This window comes from Lampetra planeri, chromosome 12, assembly GCF_965212315.1.
Source record: "Lampetra planeri chromosome 12, kcLamPlan1.2.h2, whole genome shotgun sequence".
NCBI lineage: Eukaryota > Metazoa > Chordata > Hyperoartia > Petromyzontiformes > Petromyzontidae > Lampetra > Lampetra planeri.
Genome location: NC_136118.1, coordinates 15,270,733 through 15,290,765, shown reverse-complemented (window position 1 = coordinate 15,290,765; position 20,033 = coordinate 15,270,733). Strand labels below are relative to the sequence as shown.

Sequence of the window (20,033 nt, the reverse complement as noted above, 5' to 3'; positions counted from 1 at the left end):
AAATTTAACAATCTTTTGAAGAACGTAATCAACCAGGTAGGGTGTTGACTGTTGTGTTAGCCGACTCTCTGTGTTGTATTGCATTATATCTCTAAGTTTACTAGGTTTGTTTTTTCATTCATTCCTACCTGATGATGGTTGCTTGTTTTGCAATCGAAACGTCGCATTCTATTATTTAAGTTATTTTCTTTCTACGTGACTTTACCGAAAGAACCAAGAATATGAATCCCTGCAGTCACGAAAGCTTTAAATCAATATTTGTGTACAGTTTAGCAACATTTCATCAGCACGAACCATTGGGTCATATGGCCACGAGGAGGACTGCGTGTGGGCGTGTCTTGCAAGATCACGTGGACAACGTCGAGTGACGTGTCTATCACTACGGTGACGTCACATGAAATGGGGGCGTGGCTACCTATGCACCCACGTGAGCTCGATGCAGCCTGAGTCCTTGAGGTGAGTGGAGGCGACGAGGTGGAGATGACATCTTTATACTAAACTATCAAAACTTCACTCTGTTACCTGGCAGGGTCCACTGAGCTATACGATCCACTCTCACATGGGCGAGTCCCTTGCACGCGTTCAGACGCGTGTGGTGGGGTAAAGTGTGGGTACACCAGTGAATTCGTGTTCGGGGCCGTCCATAAATGACGTCACGCGATTTTGGACGATTTTTGACGCCCCCCCCCCTCGTCAGACGGCGTCACAAAAAGTCAGGCCCCCCCCTCAAATATGACGTCACAAAGCTTGCCCCCCCTAAAAAAATAAAACATGCTTCAAATCGCTTTAAACTATTGTAATTGCAGTACGTATTTATTGTGGCGCTGCACTCTGATGTGTAGGAGAAAACATTAAAAGTCTATTTAAGTAGAACGTGTTGTCTATATTTAAAGTTGCGCATTTTGATGTGACGTCACATTTCTCAAACCCCACCTCCCATCGTCACAAATGTCTGACCCCCCCCCAGGTGCGTGACGTCATTTATGGACGGCCCCTTAGTGTTGATGATGTGTGTTATGATGTGGGCCCGTGTTGATGATGTGTTAGTGATGATGTTAGTGTTGATGTGTTAGTGATGATGTGTTAGTGATGATGTTAGTGTTGATGTGTTAGTGATGATGTGTTAGTGATGATGTGGGTCCGTGTTGTGTTCGTGATGATGTGGGATCGTGTTTATGATGTGGGTCTGTGTCATGATGTTAGTGTTGATGTGCGTCCGTGTTGATGATGTGTTAGTGATGATGTTAGTGTTGATGTGTTAGTGATGATGTGTTAGTGTTGATATGTTCGTGATTATGTGGGTCCGTGTTGATGATGTGGGTCTGTGTTAGTGATGATGTGTTAGTGATGATGTGTTAGTGTTGATGTGTTCGTGATTATGTGGGTCCGTGTTGATGATGTGGGTCTGTGTCATGATGTTAGTGTTGATGTGGGTCCGTGTTGATGATGTGTCAGTGTTGATGTGTTAGTGATGATGTGTTGGTGTTGATGTGTTCGTGATGATGTGGGTCCGTGTTGATGATGTGGGTCCGTGTTGATGATGTGGGTCTGTGCCACGTGGCGACATCGCCCCCTGCTGCCGCCACGACTTGCCAGGACTCCAGAATGAGGGATCCCGGCCCTCGGCGACGCATGGCGGGCTCAGTGCTCGTTCACTGCACGTGCCCCAGCAGACTGTCCAAGGCTCTCCGTGGGTTTCTTTGTATCGGTGTGTGTGCGTAGATGGCCGCGGTTACAGATCAGGAGATGGGTGGCAGCAGGGACGTGCAGTGGAGCGCGCAGATTCCATCAAACGCCATTACCACCGGCTTTGGCAAAACCCCGCAAGGTGATCCACGCGGTGTGACATCACGACGCCCGTGTTGTGTGGGGAACGTCACGGTGGCCACAGCCTGACAGCCTGACAGCAACCATGTGCATTGTTATGGCTTGTAAACCTTGTGAGGCGAGGTGGTAACACTCGCGCCTCACAGTCAAGAAGTGCCTGGTTTCCATTCCCAACTGGGTGCCTTTCAGTGTGGAGTTTGTATGTTCTCCCCTTTTTTATTTTACTTTTATTAATTTTAATTAAATTTTTTACCTACGTGACTTTACCGAAAAAACCTAAGAGTATGTTCTCCCCCTGTTGAGCATTGGGGTTTCTCTGGGTTCTTCAACCTCTTCCCATAGCGAAAAAATATATTAAATGCATCTTGTATTGGCCAAAAAACAATCCAAAGTTAAAAAATTACCTGCACATAACTCAAATGGGATTACACAGCAGCAGTATCGCTCCTAACAAAGAGTCTAGGGACTTGGTGGTGCTTTCCTGTGTAGACAGTAACAAGTGGAACAGTAACAATCATAAAATACTAATCATTGTCGTTGTCGTTTGTGTTGGTGAAGAAATCCTGACGCTCTTTGGAGATAACCTGACCCCTATCGAGAGGAGTGAACTCTTCACCGTGGACCGTGTCTGGTATTTTGGACTCCACAACAGAGGATTAGGCACCGTGAACCTGGACTACGATGATGCCTATAACCATTACGTCTCGGTAAGACACGCCGGCTTCAGAGTGGGCGACATGGGCCACGCGTCCACTGCCCTGGTTAATACTGTGGCCATCACCACCACCACCACACACATGCACAGGGCTATCAATCACATTCTTGTCAAACACAGTAATATCATCATCATCATCAAGCACAGGGTCATTGCTTAAAACATCATCAAGCCCAGTGGCCACCCTGGTTAAGACGGAGTGTGCTGATTGTAAAACACGACGCATCGTCTGCTTTACAGCGGACGTTAAAGATCACGTTACATCATTCAAAGCGAGTAGGCCATTGGGTCCTGGCGTCAAGGTCCAAATTTCAAGTAGTACTTGCAAATTACTGAATTGAGGTTACGCGTAGCACCATTGCCCCCCTGCTGTGCAGAACAAACTCCACACGCTCTCTCACTCGCATTGTCACACTCTGCAGAACAGGCAGGGTACATGTACTCTATTCAGAAAGGCACTCTAGTTGGGAATTGAACCCAGCCCATTGTTGCTGTGAGCCACAATTGTTAGCAACGCCACCACCCTTTAGCCAAAATGGCATCCGACACTCGGTTACCGAGCACAGCAGATGAGTACACATCGTCTCATTCTTCATCATTTACTAGAATTGACAGAGCTCTTGGCGCTGCATGGATTATGTCTCTGTTGTCTTTGTGTAATAAGAACTGAATCAGCAGTGATGGAATGAGCGTGGATTGAATCGGTTCTTATGGTTCGATTGTTGTGTAGGTCCAATACGAGCATCTAAATTTCCGCTACGAGGTGCTGGAATGGTTGGTGCTCAAAGGTCAAAGCCAGCTCTTCAGATGCCGAGACCACAAGACCAACACCATGGTGAACGTGAAGATGTGGAGGAAGCCAACGAGGTAAGTCTTCACAATGGGAAGTGCGATTTTGAGGCTGATATTATTAACCCTGGATCGCCAGAGGGAAGCAGTACAAGAAGTGAGTTGATTTCCATTCATATGGGGATAGTGTTACCCCCCCCCCCGCCAACGTCAATGCACGGGTTTTCTCCTTGTGCTCTGGTCTCCTCCCTTGTTTCAACAAGAATTTGTTTGCTGAAATCATCTTCAAATATTGAGAACCGCAGATCTTGGGAAAATGTTGGTAGCACCAGCTGACCACCTGTATGTACGTTGAACTTTTGACTTAAAGCTTTCGTGACTGCAGGAATTCATATTCTTGGGTCTTTTGGTAAAGTCACGTAGATTTTCTTTGAACCTATCTATGCGACTTTACCTAAGAATACGTTGAACTTTGTTCGCACCGTATGTAGCCAACCGTGCTGCTGCCTTCCAGGTTGTCTGTGCTTCCGAGCACCTCCAAGTCATGCTCTCTTCAGAGAGCGAGCAACAAAATGTGCACATTACACGTCATTTATTGTTGCTGTTAATATAAAATTGTGGATTTCCTCTGTGCAGCCCCCAGGATAACCACATGCAGGCGATGGAGCTCAAGATCTTCATCAGACTTCAGGAACTGGCCAATGATTTCAATGTAAAACTTTTGGACCATTTTTACTTCAGAGGGCACAACTGCCTCGTCCTGGAGGACTTATGCAAGTACGTACCGCGCAGTCTGTTCGGGCCATGGATCTGATGATCTCACGGCACCACGCGCCGTGATAATACTGTGAAGCTGCCACGTGTCTGGGACACTCTTACACGGTCAGGCACACTCTTACACGGTCAGGCACACTCTTACACGGTCAGGCACACTCTTACACGGTCAGGCACACTCTTACACGGTCAGGCACACTCTTACACGGTCAGGCACACTCTTACACGGTCAGGCACACTCTTACACGGTCAGGCACACTCTTACACGGTCAGGCACACTCTTACACGGTCAGGCACACTCTTACACGGTCAGGCACACTCTTACACGGTCAGGCACACTCAACTGGCAGGGTGTCGTCGGCAGAGTGTTTACGCTCGCGCCTCACGACAAGAAGCACCTGGGTTCAATCCCTGACTGTTGTCTTTCTGTGTGAAGTTGGTTTGTATTCTCTCTGTTCCACAGAGATTGTGTGTGTTACAAGAGTGTGAGTGTGTGTGTGTGTTACAAGAGTGTGAGTGTGGGGTTTGTATTCTCTCTGTTCCAGAGAATGTGTGTGTGTGTTACAAGAGTGTGAGTGTGTGTGTTACAAGAGTGTGAGTGTGTGTGTGTGTTACAAGAGTGTGAGTGTGTGTGTGTGTTACAAGAGTGTGAGTGTGGGGTTTGTATTCTCTCTGTTCCACAGAGAATGTGTGTGTGTGTTACAAGAGTGTGAGTGTGGGGTTTGTATTCTCTCCCCCTGTTCCACATGGGTCCCTTCGGGTTCTCCGGTTTCCTTCCAAAGCTAAATAACCCCACAAGTAACCTGTATTTGCCCAAACATCTCGATGCGAATATATTACCTTCCAATTACCCAATTGAGATTAAACACACAGTAACACCTGACAAGGTTTTGAGAGCATTTCTTGGGTAAATAATCATAATAAACGATAATCATGAAATGACTCAGCCTTTCACAGGATGGCACTCACTGTGTTGTTGTTGTTGTTGTCTCTTTTGCAGTCCAAGTGTCTCCCATTCTATTAAATCGATGACATCCCAGCGAGACGTGATGGCGATAGTGAAACTAATCACCAAGTCCATTCTCAGAATCCTGAACCAGCTCCACGCCAAGGGGATTGTGCATGGGAACATCAAGCCGGTGAGTGGACTCCGCATTCAGTGCAACTCCACCGTGACGTCGCATCGCTATTGGGGACTGGCCCGAGAGAAAACCGGACACATTGATCAAAGCGTCGCTCTGAACGTGGAGACACAAACCAGTGCAAGTAACTAGGACTGTTTGCAAACATGCAGATACACTTATAAAGCCCGACAGCCACCCATCAGCTTCTATGCTGCTCCTAAAAACCTTTGGGATACAAACGCGCGTGAGGATGCGTTACCAACACCGTCTGTGTGCACGTTTTTTCCTAAAACGTTCACTTACAGCGAGGAGCTTCGTTTTCGTTTCCTTTAACAATCGTGATTCACGTTTGATAAGAGCACTCTCCTTTACACCGGGGCGTCTCAGAGCACTTTACACACGACATAAGGGACTGGCATCACATCTCATCTTTTTTTGTTATCCTTCCCCCACACCTCCCATTAGCATTGTCGGCTATGTACGGTGCAAAAGAAGTTCAACATATATACGTATATTTGAAAGGGCACCCCCAGTGGCAGCTGTCAGAAAACATTCCGTATTGTTATTTCGACTCCCCATTTAATGTTTTGCGGTATTTTGGTACACGACCAATCTACTGCTGGCTGAAGGTTGATCAGTCGGGCAATGGAGATGCTTGCCTACAATCTGGCACTGAGCTGCGGGCTGGTGGTTTTCTCCTACATGTACGCTATAAACAATCATTGAATGCCCGATAACACCTTCATAAACAGAGGACTGCAGACCTTGGGGGGACTTTGCCACCAGCTCAGTGCCTGGCTGCTGCCTTGTTTGTGGATCCTCCCGTTTCTGAGTCGTACCATCTCTTCAAGACGGCAGGAACAGTGTGGCGCTTGACAAGTTGAAATTGTTACGATCTTAACCTTCGAGTGTGAATCCCTTCTACCGCCCTTCTAGAGGAACTTGTCATTCAAGGACGCCCTGGCAAGAACCATCCGCATCAAAAACGTGGAGAGCAGTTTTTTTCCCGGATCTCAATGTGAGTCGTTTGTGAGAGAGTTTGTGTGTGAATGTGTTGTGAGTAAGAGAGTTTGTGTGTGAGGAGCGGTAGTGCGCTGATTAACAAATCCGGAAACCTGAGCTCAATTCCCGCTCATGGCCAACACCAGTGACAATTATCTCCACCGGTCCTGGGCCTCCCCGAGGTCGACTCAGCCTTAAATGAGTACCTGGTGCAATGAGTAAACGTCGCCACTTGGGAAACAAGGAGGAGGTTCGTGAAAGACGCGACTCGGCAGTTAAGAGGCAGTTGCCTGCCAGCAACAGCAGAGGGTAGTGGAGCGACGCTCACAACAAGTGGAGCGTCGGGCGGCTATAATACAGCGAGGTGGCACAGTAGGGGGCGCAGGTGGTGAATATGCCTGTCATCTCAGTCAACCCATGGAACCTGGGTGTGTCCTGTGACTTGCCAATGAGCCTTCGACACTTCACGTCGCCTCAATGGGCACATAGCCGAGCACAAGCACGGTGGTGACATCGCCTATACTTCGTGGCAAATGGCCAACATTCGTGAAAAAGAGCCGCACAGTTCATCGGATTTCTCCAAGATAAAGATTCTGATTCTGTTTGTGCATATCACTGTGCGTGTGATGATCGTGCCATTCAAGGCTATGTCGGTGATCTTTGTCGTTTGTCCTGGGCAGGTTCACAGATTTTCGGCACTCGTGCGTACCTTGCCCCAGAGGCTTTCCTGGGACACGCGGCCTCGTTCCCGGTTGACATGTGGGCGCTGGGCTGTACGGTGGCCGAGTTGGCTACCGGGAGCGTCCTGTTTCCGGCCGTCGGCCGATATGACCAACTTCCATGTTACATGGAGGTACGGTATTCCCACATTGCAGTTTCACTATGATTTGTGGGCTAGGCCACAGAATGACCTGGCCAAATCTTGTAGCCTCCGCCACCCAACACGGTCAAACAAAACGGATTGCTGACTGGGTGTGAACTGCCCTTCGGCTGGGACATGCCATGAACACTGCCCTCTGCCTGTGTGTGGACCATTGGGAGTCATAGTCTAGTGGTTTGCGCACTGCTCTACGAACCCGGATACCCGAGTTCGATTCCTGCTTGCGGCGAACATTGGTGATGAATATCTGAACCGGTCCTCTCCGAGGTCGACTCAGCCTTAAATAAGGACCGTTGCGGTGTGTAAAGTTGCTGGTGTGGATTTGTGTGCCATGTACCATCATTAAAAGTTGCTCGCTAACAGCACTTCTGTTAATGCTATATGGGTGGTCTTTGTCTCTGTGATCTGTATAGGTCCTGGGAATGCCTCCTGAGAGTCTGGTGAATGCCGCGCCCGAGAGGAACAAATACTTTGGTGAGTGAGGGGGTGAGAGGGCGAGTGGAGGGACTGGGTTTAATTTGAGGGGAGCCTGGGGCTGTTCTAGTTTAGTGGGGTATCACTTTGTAACTTCAATTACTTCCACGTGTTATGTCACAGCCGATATAACTCATAATAGATGTTTGTGTTAGGGTTAGGCCACGTAATGGTCTGGCCTTGTTTGTGTTGTTACGACCCTCCACCAGCCAACAGGCAAACAAATTGCTGCTGCTGTGTGTGATGCCAATTTAATAATTTTCAAATTGGGGAAATCTGGACGAAGGCACCGGCACACAATGGCCTACGTTTACAATGACACAAGATCTTTAACGTTCCACTGCGAAGCAACCCGGCGCACTGCGGCTCACGGTGAATAGGGGCCGCCGTGATAACGCGGGAGGCCAGAAGGGTTCGAATCGCGAAGCTCTGTAACGAGCGGTGAACGCGCGACTGCCGGCCCACGGCACGGAACTGGGTCGCTGCGTTTCTACGCTGCGAGTGCGCAAGGGTGGAGTGCATTGCGACTACGTTTCTCCTGTTCCGCGCGGTTCCTGCAGACCCTTTGGGCAGTCCTGTGATGTCCGGACAAGAAAGGGTACCGGGCAGTAACCCAATCAGCGTGGCCCTCGGGAGTCAGGACAGGGAGTTCAACGACTTCATCAGCCGCTGCTTGGAGTAAGAGCCCCACCAACCCCCCGGGCGAGGATTTCCCCATCGGCCACTCTCCTCCAGGCGATCAATGATCGGAGGATGTCCCATTATTGCATGATCCATAGACTTACGTAGAGACCTATAGACCCATAGACTCACATACACTTACATAGAGATGCGTAGATGTACACGCACTCTGAGGCTACTCAGCGGTTGGAAGCGGTCGCCCTCCAACAACAACGGAGGGTTGGAGGAGCGATGCTCACAATGAGCGGAGCGCTGGGTGGATAAAATTCAGTGAGGTGGCACAATGGGGAGCACAGGAGATGCACCTGCCAGTCATCCCAGCAGCAGATGGTTAACGACGACGATGATGATGGCGACGATTGTTAAAAGTGGAGGACAGCTGCTGGCCGCTATACGTTTACGGATAGGGGGAGACGCACGTGAACGCTGAAATCATAATCACCCTTCCCCCATGCGCCATGTGTGCCCCCATCTTGCCAGATGGGATCCGACTCTGCGCATGACGCCTGTCGAGGCGCTGGCGCACCCTTGGCTGGGAAGGACGCCACCGGAGGAGAGAGGGCCCAGGCAGCCAGCGGCGTCCGCCCAGAAGGATGAGATGCAACAGGACGCGTCGGTGGAGCAGCACGGGCCTGGGCCCCAAGCTGGGCTCCAGGTGGAGCAGCACGAGCCTGGGACCCAAGCTGGGCCCCAGGTGGAGCAGCACGAGCCTGGGCCCCAAGCTGGGCTCCAGGTGGAGCAGCACGAGCCTGGGCACCAGGTGGAGCAGCACGAGCCTGGGCTCCAGGATGGGCCCCAGGTGGAGCAGCACGAGCCTGGGCTCCAGGTGGAGCAGCACGAGCCTGGGCCCCAAGCTGGGCTCCAGGTGGAGCAGCACGAGCCTGGGCCCCAGGTGGAGCAGCACGAGCCTGGGCTCCAGGATGGGCACCAGGTGGAGCAGCACGAGCCTGGACCCCAGGTGGAGCAGCACGAGCCTGGGCTCCAGGTGGAGCAGCACGAGCCTGGGTTCCAGGATGGGCTCCAGGTGGAGCAGCACGAGCCTGGGCCCCAGGTGGAGCAGCACGAGCCTGGGCTCCAGGTGGAGCAGCATGAGCCTGGGCTCCAGGATGGGCTCCAGGTGGAGCAGCACGAGCCTGGGCCCCAAGCTGGGCCTCAGGTGGAGCAGCACGAGCCTGGGACCCAGGATGGGCTCCAGGTGGAGCAGCACGAGCCTGGCACCCAAGATGGGCCCCAGGTGGAGCAGCACGAGCCTGGGCTCCAGGTGGAGCAGCACGAGCCTGGGCCCCAAGCTGGGCTCCAGGTGGCGCAGCACGAGCCTGGGACCCAAGCTGGGCCCCAGGTGGAGCAGCACGAGCCTGGGCCCCAAGCTGGGCTCCAGGTGGAGCAGCACGAGCCTGGGCCCCAGGTGGAGCAGCACGAGCCTGGGCTCCAGGATGGGCCCCAGGTGGAGCAGCACGAGCCTGGGCTCCAGGTGGAGCAGCACGAGCCTGGGCCCCAAGCTGGGCTCCAGGTGGAGCAGCACGAGCCTGGGCCCCAGGTGGAGCAGCACGAGCCTGGGCTCCAGGATGGGCTCCAGGTGGAGCAGCACGAGCCTGGGCCCCAGGTGGAGAAGCACGAGCCTGGGCTCCAGGTGGAGCAGCACGAGCCTGGGCTCCAGAATGGGCTCCAGGTGGAGCAGCACGAGCCTGGGCCCCAGGTGGAGCAGCACGAGCCTGGGCTCCAGGTGGAGCAGCACGAGCCTGGGCTCCAGGATGGGCTCCAGGTGGAGCAGCACGAGCCTGGGCCCCAAGCTGGGCCCCAGGTGGAGCAGCACGAGCCTGGGACCCAGGATGGGCTCCAGGTGGAGCAGCACGAGCCTGGGACCCAAGATGGGCCCCAGGTGGAGCAGCACGAGCCTGGGACCCAGGATGGGCTCCAGGTGGAGCAGCACGAGCCTGGGACCCAGGATGGGCTCCAGGTGGAGCAGCACGAGCCTGGGACCCAAGCTGGGCTCCAGGTGGAGCAGCACGAGCCTGGGACCCAAGCTGGGCTCCAGGTGGAGCAGCACGAGCCTGGGACCCAAGCTGGGCTCCAGGTGGAGCAGCACGAGCCTGGGCCCCAGCGGGCAGAGGAGAAGAAGAGCGAGGAGGAGGAGGAGGAGAATCGGGAGCAGAAGAATGGGGAGGAGGAGAATAGGAAGAAGAAGCACGTGTTCCTGGCTCGAGTGTGCAGAGTGGTCCACTCAATCTTCCGCACTCGCTTCTTCTGCGGTGATTCACCCACCGCAGAATAGTGGGGGAACTAAGTGTGGTGATGTCGTGTAGCCAGCCCCACCCTGGGCTCTTCCATGCTGGTTTTCTTCCAGGCAGTCCTCAGAGGATGACCTCGCCGTGGTTTCCAGGTCATGGAAGAGGATAGCTGAGCCAGGGTGTGAGAGCTGAGGTGGCCTGATGCAGGATCAACCTGATTACTTTTTTGTAAATATTCACGTTGTTGTAAACCGCATAATAATAATAAAAACACTAAAATATGAAAATGAATTTGTGAAATCAATTCAAAGTGGTGTGTCGTGCAACTCGGAGTGAATGTGGGCGGAGACAGGGCGTTTCATGACAGGAGATCGGGAACGCCGTGGTGAGACTTAGCTCATATTCTTGGTTCTTTCGTTAAAGTCACAAACACTGCATTGCTGACGCCTCCGCAATCTTCCCTGGGAATTGCTTCGATTTGCGTCGTTTCCATATTCGTCGTCGTCGTCGCACCTTTCGTGAACGCGTCCCCGACGCGAGCCACCGCCAAACCCCCCACGGGGGAGAAGTTTGAGCTGCGGCTGGCGACGTGCAGAGAGAGAGGAAGACGTTCAACAAACCGCGCAGTGCAGGTCAACAACGTGCATTGTGTGCTGCTTGCTGACGCGGGGAAACCTCGCAGAATCTCAACCCCTTTGAGGAGGGCCCTCGTTCGCGTTTACAGTAGGGCCGGATAATAACCGCTACGCATTTCCCAATTGAGTAAATTTGTGAGTTACTTTTGAAACTTGGCAAATTTGGGCTTTGACGCCAGAACACAATGGCAGCCTCTTCTTCGACAGCTGTCACGGACTCCTTGGCGTGCTGCACGGACAGTGTCCAGGGTTTAGGCAGTCTCATGCTCTTCATGCATGTTTGGAACTCCCAGCTGGAGGGTCCCCAAAGCTCTCTTCCCATTATCCACGAATTTGACCCACAAGGCATCGTGAGGCGGCGGCGTCCTCATAGTCGCGGGTCTCCGGACAGCGCCGTCAGGCGGCAAACTCGTCCTCTTGCCACGGAGTCAGCAGCAAAACAAGTCGCGGATAACCCCACAAATTGGATCTGAGATGTGGGTCGTCCCCCAATATCACCGCAGAGGAGTTCTGTGATTATTCAAGTTAAACTTTACAGTCCTTCACGGGTGGAAATTCCACATTCCTATGACGAGGGCGCGTCTCTGCACAGGATCACCACCGTTGATTTCCGAACACTCCGGCACCTTGACATGACGTCACGAGGTAGCAGCGGCCATGCGACTGCAAACAACGCGTCACAAGCGGTGTCCACCCACGTGACGACACGCGGGGCGTGACGTCATCAAGAAAGTCCCGCCGCGTGACGTCACGGCGACCAGGAAGCGGCGTGAGACGAGGGGAGACACCGGGAGACGAGGCGAGCGGCACGGGGAGAGGCACGGGGAGACGGGGAGAGGCACGGGGTGAGGGGCAGGGGAGAGGGGAGAGGAGAGGCACGGGGAGAGGGGGAGAGGGGTAGACGGGGTGAGGGCCAGGGGAGAGGGAGAGAGGAGGAGGAGGAGGGGGAGACGGGGATGCAGCATCAGGCGCCGCTGCCGCCGGGATGGGAGATGAAGATGGAGCCCACCTCGGGGTGGCCATACTTCATCAACCACAACGAGCAGTCCACCACGTGGAGCGACCCCCGGGTAACGACCACCACCACCACACCACCACATCACTCGCGCGGGTACAACCACCACACGGCGGACACGACGAGATGCGCACTCACCAGCACTCGGGAGCCAGGCGAGCCGGCGGCTGTAGCCACTGACGATTCCCGTTGAAGACGAAGCCACTCGGCCCTCCTGCGGGCCCGGCCTTGCCGCCCCTGGGCGCCGCCGAGGGGAGCAGCGCGGTGCCCGTGGGGAGCCTCGACGGCAACGTCACGGGACGAGAGGAGGGGGGGCGCAGTGGTTGAGTCACGGCCGATGTCCGTGGCGAGAGATATCCGAACCCGTCCTGCCCTCCCACTTCTCGCCAACCCACACTGGCCACGGGTGGTGAAGTATGGTCAAAAGGCACCCATTGACAGATGCGGCGAGCGGGGTGGGGGGAGGCATCCAAGGATTTGAACTTCCGTTCCGCGCCCACGTCCCACGCATGGGGGTGGCTGTGGTGTTGTGGCCCCAGGACGACACGAGGCCATTCTGGGTGGAGGCGACTGAATGTGATTGTTCGCTGCTGCTGCTGGCGGCACGTGCCCCCCCTGTGTGTGCGAGTCGCTGGGTTTGGTGCCACCGGCAGCGTGGTGGTGGTGGAGGAGGTGCCCAGGCGCAGCGGCAGAACCCCAGCCGACGATAGCTCTGATGACGATGCCCGGATTGCTGCCACTGCTCGGGGCAAGGGACCCCCCCACTCCGAACAGGAGGCGCGGGTTCTGGAGGCGCTCGCGGCGAGGAGGACGAGGAGGTCGGGACGCGGTCGCCACCGGAGCCGGCCGCCTGGCGGCTCAGCTCGGCTTAGAGAATTCATTTTCAGCGCAAGCTGCCCTCGGCTAATTGAGGCTCCTCCACGGCACGTGGAGGCACGTGGAGGCTATGCACATTGTAGGTGGATGCATTAACACCTGGCAACCCAGAAGCATGATGACACTTAAGGTAGACACAGACGCAGCTTGACGCTTCAATAAATACCAAAGGGACGCGTCAGTCCAGAAGCCACGCGGGTTGAACGAGATCTTGTTGTTTTTACACGGACCCCTTCTACAGCCAAGGAAAACACTTAAGCAGGACTCACGGAGGCCCGATTTTTTCTGGAGGAATACGCAACGCAAATGTCCACGTGTAGACGTGGTGTCCACGTGGAGTGTGGTGTGGTGTGGACGTGGTGTGTGGTGTGGACGTGGTGTGTGGACGTGGTGTGTGGTGTGGACGTGGTGTGCGGTGTGGACGTTGTGTGCGGTGTGGACGTGGTGTGCGGTGTGGACGGACGTGGTGTGCGGTGTGGACGTGGTGTGCGGTGTAGACGTGTGGTGTGGACGTGGACGTGTGGTGTGGACGTGGTGTGTGGTGTGGACGTGGTGTGTGGACGTGGTGTGGTGTGTGGTGTGGACGGTGTGTGGTGTGTGGTGTGGACGTGGTGTGTGGTGTGGACGTGGTGTGTGGTGTGGACGTGGTGTGTGGTGTGGACGTGGTGTGTGGTGTGGTGTGGACGTGGTGTGTGGTGTGGACGTGGTGTGTGGTGTGGACGTGGTGTGTGGTGTGGACGTGGTGTGTGGTGTGGACGTGGTGTGTGGTGTGCGCAAGGCGGGAACGCGAGTTCACGGAGCTACGCGGTGACGTCACGACGTAGTCGTACGCGGTGACGTCACGACGTAGCCGTACGCGGTGACGTCACGACGGGGCGGGGAGCTGGGAGCGTTCGCCAGTGTGAGCAGGGTGGCAGCGCACCCGTGATGCTCACGGTAGCCATGTTGCATGGGGGTTGTCATCTTAGCTTCTGATTGGCTGGTGCAGTGGGAGAGATGTTGTAATCCCTAGCAACCACTGAACGCTCACAGCTTTGCAATCTCACTAGGACCCATGTATTTACTTTGACTGGTGGTCCGTAACCTCTGATGGCATTAAGAATCAAACTGTGATCGCAACCTGCCAGAAAAATTTCAGGCGCAATTTCTGTACACTAGCCCCTGACCAACATCAGCATAGGATACTCAGACGCAGCCTGGCACAATCACCTTCAAGTCTACTTTGTCAAATGTAATAGGTGCTCGTGAACAGATATTGCTTGATCACTGAGTGGCTAATTGGCGACATGCTTTTGTGTGTAATGCAGGTTCGTTCGGGAAATGAAAAAAAGTCCTATGCAAGACATATTTCAACTGCGAAAGCTATTTTTGGAAGTGGTGAAAAATGTGAAAACTCGTCAAAACAAACTTATATATCAAGAAAAAAGAAAACTGGGACAAAGATGGATGATGTTGAAGGTTAGGACTGTGTGCATTCTAAAAGATGTTACTCGTTGGGGTCCACTAATCCTTGTCGGCCCAGATGTCAACAAACAGAACGTTGTCTTTATTCGTGAGCTACTCTACGACGTGCTCTCTGCGTCTCCTGTGCAGACAAAAGAGCGTAGCCAGAGGTGTTGCCAGCCCCGTTGCCTGTGCCCACGGCACGTGCGTGGAGCGTGCCCCATGGCTCTCGGAATCGCCGCGCGTCAGTTTCACGTACGCGGGGTCGCGTGCGCGCTCTGTTCCAAACCAGTCAGCAAGTGGATTTAAAACTCACTGAAGCGGGTAGGCTGTGAAAAGCATGCGGTTTTTTCTTGCGGAACTCAAAATATTTAATTCCCCATGCTAAATGATCTTAATTTGTACTTATATACTTTATCTATATTTATTTATTGTAGTGACTTGCTTACCTTTTCTCTATTGTACGCTCCTATCGTTTTTTTGTATTGTTTGTTGTTGTAACCTGCTGACCTACTCCGACTGGAAATCTGTGAAGAAGAGCTTCATAGCTCATTGGATTGCTGCAGTCTAAATAAAGATTCTAATTGTGATGATATTGCTTTGTGTTTCGACAGAACTATTTGAAATCCTGGTGAAGGCGCAGAGCAATCGTGTCAACGATTAGCGGGGACTGCTTTGCAAAGAGGACCTGATCCTGCCAGACTTCCTCAAGGAAAATTCTGCTCATCACAAGCACAGGCACCACCAGCCTGCAGCCACAAACATATTCACCTCCGCTGCCATCCACAAGAGAGAACTCCACAGAAACCCGCTCGATCACAAGGCCACAGAGCCAGGAGCGCAGAGGACCAACAGGGCCACCCTTGAGGAGTCCAGGGGAAGTTGTATTCCTGCGAACCACAGGACCCATGAGTACTCTCGACTCGAGTCTCTTCCCTCACAGCACAAGAGACCCGACCCTGGTTATTCTGAACGCCCGCGCTTGGGCCCGACGCACCACGAGTCCAACGGCGCCGAGGGGAGTCGCCAGTCCAGGGCCGCCTGCGTAGCGGTTTGTGCGAGAGATGTCAGGGCCACGCGTCATCCCAGCCCCAGCGTCCGGCCCAGTGCAGCGCAGGGTAAGAGGACTCAGTCTGTGCGCACGAGAGACCCGGGGAAGACTCTGCACCCTTGGGAGACGTCGCGCGCCGAGGATTACCGCGCGGGCACGGGGGAGATGGCAACAGGGCACCGTGGAGTGGCGGACAGCAGGGTGCGAGGTGAAGTTGTGCCAGACGTGTCTGCTTCTGGTTACATCATTCTGTCTTGGCCACTTCAAGCGTATGTGTAACTCAGTGTTTCATGTGGAGGGACAGCTATATGAAGGTGTATTCTTTGGACATTTATATTGTTACTGAAATTCTCCACAACACTCATCACTATTTTGTGTCATCTATGATATTACCTTGTGTCGAACTAGGACCCATATTTTATGTATGGTCCTTACCTATAACGTCTGTCAGCTCACCAGCATTGCTTCAAGCGAGCCTGACACACAATGCTGATGAGACACCTCATGTCAGGACTCTTCCAGTCTGCTTGTGTTGTGCTCTCCTGTGCAGTCATGTGGCTGATGGAATGTATAGGAAGTGCTTTTGTTTTTTACGCGGGGAGACAAATACGTGAATCGGGCGTAGCGTCTCTTTTTAGTCCATCACGCTAACAAGTATGATTATTACAAGATTGTGCGATATTTTGATGTTGATGGAGTGTCTAATGCACGTCTGTCTGACTACAGGCACCGTCCCACACCTTTCATGTTGCCATATACGAACATTATTTACAAAAAACATCTCCCGTGTAAATCATGACCTGCGCCCGCGTTCATCCTGAATTCTTGATCTTAGATGATGAGAATGGCAACGAAGGAGCCAAGCGGAATCTGGTGGCCGAATTGGACTTGGCGAGCCACGCCACGGCCATGCGACTCTCCAAGGTGGCCAACCACACCGCACTGCTGCCTAACTGCAACCCGCACGGCGGTGGCGTCGCGTCTCGGCCGTCGCGCGCGCCTCCGCAGTCTGCGCCTCCGCACGGTAACACAGCGCGTCGTGCAACACGGCCTGCTTCCTGCTGCTCGCGAAACTCGCATTCTAAGCGGCGCGCGTGCTCGTCCTAACGTCGTCATGCATCATTCGTAATGGAATTCGCCAAACATCTCGATGTAGGGCCACAGAGCTTGGGCAATTGTTGGTAGCCTTTTCTGGCTGCATTCCCACTTGTCTGCTGTCTCCTGCACCTCTGTGCAAACATCGCTAAAGACGCCGCTGTATGAAAATAAACCGTGATTAGATGTACCATATTGCAACATTCCTATTATCGTAAGGCTATGAACTCACAGAGTTGAAAATTGTGGCCATTCCAACAGAGACAACTGTAGACCAGTTTCATCCTCTCAAGGACTCATCAGTACAATAATACGACCACACATCCCTTGAGCTGGTGCATGTATGTATATTGAGCTTCTTTCACACCGTACGTAACCATCCGCAGTTGTAAACAAATGGGTTTTTAATCTAGATTTAAAAGTGCATTGCTCCAGTGGCTTCCTAATGAAGGCTGAAAGCATTGTACATGGGATGTGATTACATGAAATGCACACAAGGCATGATGGGAGTTGTGACTTGTTGCTGTTTGTGAGCGGCTGACCTCTGCACGTAATCTCTACACTGATTGATGCGGTAGGCCTTGATGACACTGCTTCATAGGAGGAATGTCTGCCTGTTAGGCTTCACCTGATAAGAGACGTGGATTGATAAGTGTTATCGTTTGTCTCCCATGTAACGGATAAATAATTCTGAATTAAATTTTTGTCACGCAGACTTCCTATATCGCAAACCCATTCCCCACATAGCAACTGCGGCCACCTTTATTGTATCAGCCGAGGACTGCAAACTCTCATTTGTGTGCTGCAGATCACAGTGCCACGCGGAGCCACAGGCCACCAGGCCGCACCGACGTTCTTGGCACTGAGAAGAAGCCACTTTACCGGGAAGCGCTGGACGTCGACAGCGTGGACTTTGCGAAACCCCGGAGCCCCCCATTGTCCAGAAAAACGCAACACGGGGCACAGGCCACTGACGCCACGCGCGGCGCCCAGGCCTCCTGTAGCCTGGAGCAGGTCGCCCACGAGCTGACGGCGCGACAAGGCCGCACCCGCGTGCCCATCTACCGCCACTCAGGCCCGGCGGCAGCGGGGGCGGGGGACGAATCGCTTTGCAGAACCCGACAAGAAACGACGCTGAAGGCATCTTTTGTTTAGCATCAGTCTGTTGGATACCACACGTTGCGCCATACATTTCTCAGTCTGTCTGGACCTGATATCAAATTTTGTATTTTAAAACAGCATTCTTCAACCCAAGAGGCCCATGGCATAAATGCAGTAAATGCAAAAAATATTATTCTAAACGGCCTAATATCAAATTAGACAACTAATAATTCGACTGACCTATGTTTAGGACCACTAATATATGATGTATTAGTATTTTAACTAAATATAGTGTCAAATATACTGTATTGCTAAGGAAAGTGGTATTAGAATTGCTCAAACTTCACGTGACCACCACAGCCCGAGGAGGTCTTCATCCAGCAGTCGACTGACAAGCGTTACAGTAAATTATTATTTATTAGGAATGTGACAATGAAGCTCTCCACAGTTTGATGACATGTTACAGTTGCAAATCGATTCACAATTGTTTTGGTGTATTTGTGGTATATGTAGAACATTGTGGTGGGACTACAAAAACTACTGGAATATAGTTTATATAAACATGCCAATTCAAAACGATCGATTGGCATCTGCACAATACAACACGTGCATCTTGAGTGTAGTTGGGATGCATTTCAACGAACCATAGTGTGAGTATTCATGCTTCTGTACGTATTGCAAAATGCTGCTGGCAAGGTGGATAATAAAGGATGTATCACTCGTTCCTGACAGTCCACATCCGGTGACGTTCATTGTCATGCATGGTGCAGACACGTACCCACAAGCACCCAACTGTTAATCTCTTTCGGCAGACAATAAACACCAAGTGCAAAATGCACACTGCCCAACAAAGGACCATAGCATTTCAGAGCCAGCCATGCACGGTGTAAGCAAGCCAACCTACAAGATTTGCTTTTTACAACATAAATCAGAACCCCAACACATGAGGCAGAGAGCGTGCATTCAAGTTTTATCAGAGTACATATGGATTAACATATACGCACACCAGCCCACGGTCTACATTGCAGTTGGTTTATAATTTATTTTATGGTTAAGCCATGTCATGATCTGGCCAAATGTGTGGTATGACGCTCCACCACCCGATAGCCAAATACATTAAACGGTCACGTGCAATAAAGAAAAGCTCAATTATTATTGAACCATACAATGGTAAGTCATTATAGACATGTTTAACTACTACGTTGAACAATTCTCATGAAAATGTAGCAATTAAATCAGATTAGCTTGGAAATGCCATGCATTGTATGTAATAACTTAAGTTGGTTGTGGGAATTGTTTGGCGATGTTACGTGGTGGAGGGTGTTGTAGCATGTATTTGTCCAGAACAGGACGTGGCCTATCCCAAAAATAAATTATGACCCAATGCAATATCAGCTTGCGAAAGGTGTCAAGTTCATAGAGAGTTTTACAAAGTCACTGCAAGGGGCTGCACAGCCCAAATATTCCGAATTCCTGTGACAAATGATAACCAACTCAATCGCCTTTACAATAACTCAGCTTTAGAAAAACGCACCTTTACAAACTGGTGGCAACTGCTGCGCCATCAGTGTCAGCGCTGAGTCGACCATATGTAGGTCTGGGCGCTCACGTGTGTGAAGTTTGTACTGTATTCGTTCCGAGGGGTGAGCACAGAATGGCACAGGTGGAACCTCCATTAGGGCCAACAAGTGCAGCACAAATGTTTTACTGTATCGAGGGAGTGAATCGACGTTTTTGAGCAAGCCTGACCCTGGTGAGACGCTGTCGAACTCGTCCAGAGGACGACCTCTGCCAAGATACTGCACACACACCGCAAACACATCACACAGGCACGTACACACCACACATCAAACGCGTGTCGCTGGGTTTGGATTGCAATGCGCTCACCACTGCCCTCACCCACTGCATAACAGGGGAAGAACACAACATCCACACTATCACTCTGCAGAAGCACACTCAACGCTCTCAGTGTCGTGAAACGCAATCCTCGTGTATAAAGAAATCGAGAGGCTCTATGAAAAAGGAGGTGACCCCACAACTGGGAACTGCAGGGATGAGACTCCCAGCGTATGGTGCTGAATGTGATCAGCACCACTGAGTGGACAGAGGCCCGCTCCTACAGCTCGTGGCTGTGAGGTGCAGTGGGATCGGTAGACAGCCGTGGGGCTGTCACTTGGGGCAATTCAGGGAGTAGAGATACAACAAGGGGTGAAATAGCAGTGGGAGTTCAGCCAAGCCTGGAGAGGAGAGGGAGTGGCTGGATTGTGAGCTCCATTGGAAGTTATAGAATCAATATCCGAGTGTAAACAACATGTAACATAAT

The 20,033-nt window shown here is 52.3% G+C and overlaps 3 protein-coding genes across 8 annotated transcripts; all 3 read left to right on the top strand.

Moving 5' to 3' along the window:
- The first annotated feature begins 401 nt into the window (after positions 1–401).
- Positions 402–4,145, top strand: LOC144721811 (dual specificity tyrosine-phosphorylation-regulated kinase 4-like). Its single transcript, XM_078599733.1, has 5 exons — positions 402–456; positions 1,723–1,828; positions 2,386–2,534; positions 3,273–3,409; positions 3,968–4,145. Exons 2-5 carry the CDS (start codon positions 1,723–1,725, stop codon positions 4,143–4,145), a joined length of 570 nt encoding a protein of 189 aa, XP_078455859.1. The 5' UTR covers positions 402–456.
- Positions 4,146–5,102: 957 nt separating this feature from the next.
- On the top strand, positions 5,103–11,221 carry LOC144721809 (dual specificity tyrosine-phosphorylation-regulated kinase 4-like). Its single transcript, XM_078599732.1, has 8 exons — positions 5,103–5,244; positions 6,166–6,247; positions 6,912–7,084; positions 7,525–7,585; positions 8,146–8,263; positions 8,747–9,092; positions 10,341–10,469; positions 11,177–11,221. The coding sequence occupies exons 1-8, from the start codon at positions 5,134–5,136 to the stop codon at positions 11,219–11,221; spliced, it is 1,065 nt and encodes a 354-aa protein (XP_078455858.1). The 5' UTR covers positions 5,103–5,133.
- A 660-nt stretch (positions 11,222–11,881) lies between these two features.
- LOC144721768 (uncharacterized) lies at positions 11,882–18,434 on the top strand. Of its 6 annotated transcripts, none has more exons than XR_013585969.1 (6): positions 11,913–12,199; positions 12,798–12,962; positions 14,328–14,478; positions 15,078–15,722; positions 16,350–16,538; positions 17,418–18,434. XR_013585969.1 is itself a non-coding variant. In XM_078599666.1 (5 exons), exons 3-5 carry the CDS (start codon positions 15,680–15,682, stop codon positions 17,762–17,764), a joined length of 579 nt encoding a protein of 192 aa, XP_078455792.1. In that variant the 5' UTR covers positions 11,914–13,150; positions 14,328–14,478; positions 15,078–15,679; the 3' UTR covers positions 17,765–18,434. The 6 variants fall into 6 exon arrangements, 1 of the variants encoding a protein (XP_078455792.1); XR_013585968.1 differs by having other exon boundaries at positions 11,914–12,199; positions 12,798–13,150; XR_013585966.1 differs by lacking the exon at positions 12,798–12,962 and having other exon boundaries at positions 11,882–12,199.
- The last annotated feature ends 1,599 nt before the right edge of the window (positions 18,435–20,033 follow it).

What these genes read in the sequence shown, in the direction of transcription:
- LOC144721809 (XM_078599732.1), top strand. Translation starts at nt 5,134, where the DNA reads ATGACATCCCAGCGAGACGTGATGGCGATAGTGAAACTAATCACCAAG. An exon ending in TTTTTTTCCCGGATCTCAAT is followed by an intron (nt 6,248 to 6,911) that starts GTGAGTCGTTTG and finishes TGTCCTGGGCAG; the next exon opens with GTTCACAGATTTTCGGCACT. An exon ending in CGAGAGGAACAAATACTTTG is followed by an intron (nt 7,586 to 8,145) that starts GTGAGTGAGGGG and finishes CGGTTCCTGCAG; the next exon opens with ACCCTTTGGGCAGTCCTGTG.
- LOC144721768 (XM_078599666.1), top strand. Translation starts at nt 15,680, where the DNA reads ATGGCAACAGGGCACCGTGGAGTGGCGGACAGCAGGGTGCGAG. An exon ending in GGCGGACAGCAGGGTGCGAG is followed by an intron (nt 15,723 to 16,349) that starts GTGAAGTTGTGC and finishes TCTTGATCTTAG; the next exon opens with ATGATGAGAATGGCAACGAA. An exon ending in GCAGTCTGCGCCTCCGCACG is followed by an intron (nt 16,539 to 17,417) that starts GTAACACAGCGC and finishes TGTGTGCTGCAG; the next exon opens with ATCACAGTGCCACGCGGAGC.
- LOC144721811 (XM_078599733.1), top strand. Translation starts at nt 1,723, where the DNA reads ATGGCCGCGGTTACAGATCAGGAGATGGGTGGCAGCAGGGACGTGCAG. An exon ending in CTTTGGCAAAACCCCGCAAG is followed by an intron (nt 1,829 to 2,385) that starts GTGATCCACGCG and finishes GTGTTGGTGAAG; the next exon opens with AAATCCTGACGCTCTTTGGA. An exon ending in CCTATAACCATTACGTCTCG is followed by an intron (nt 2,535 to 3,272) that starts GTAAGACACGCC and finishes ATTGTTGTGTAG; the next exon opens with GTCCAATACGAGCATCTAAA.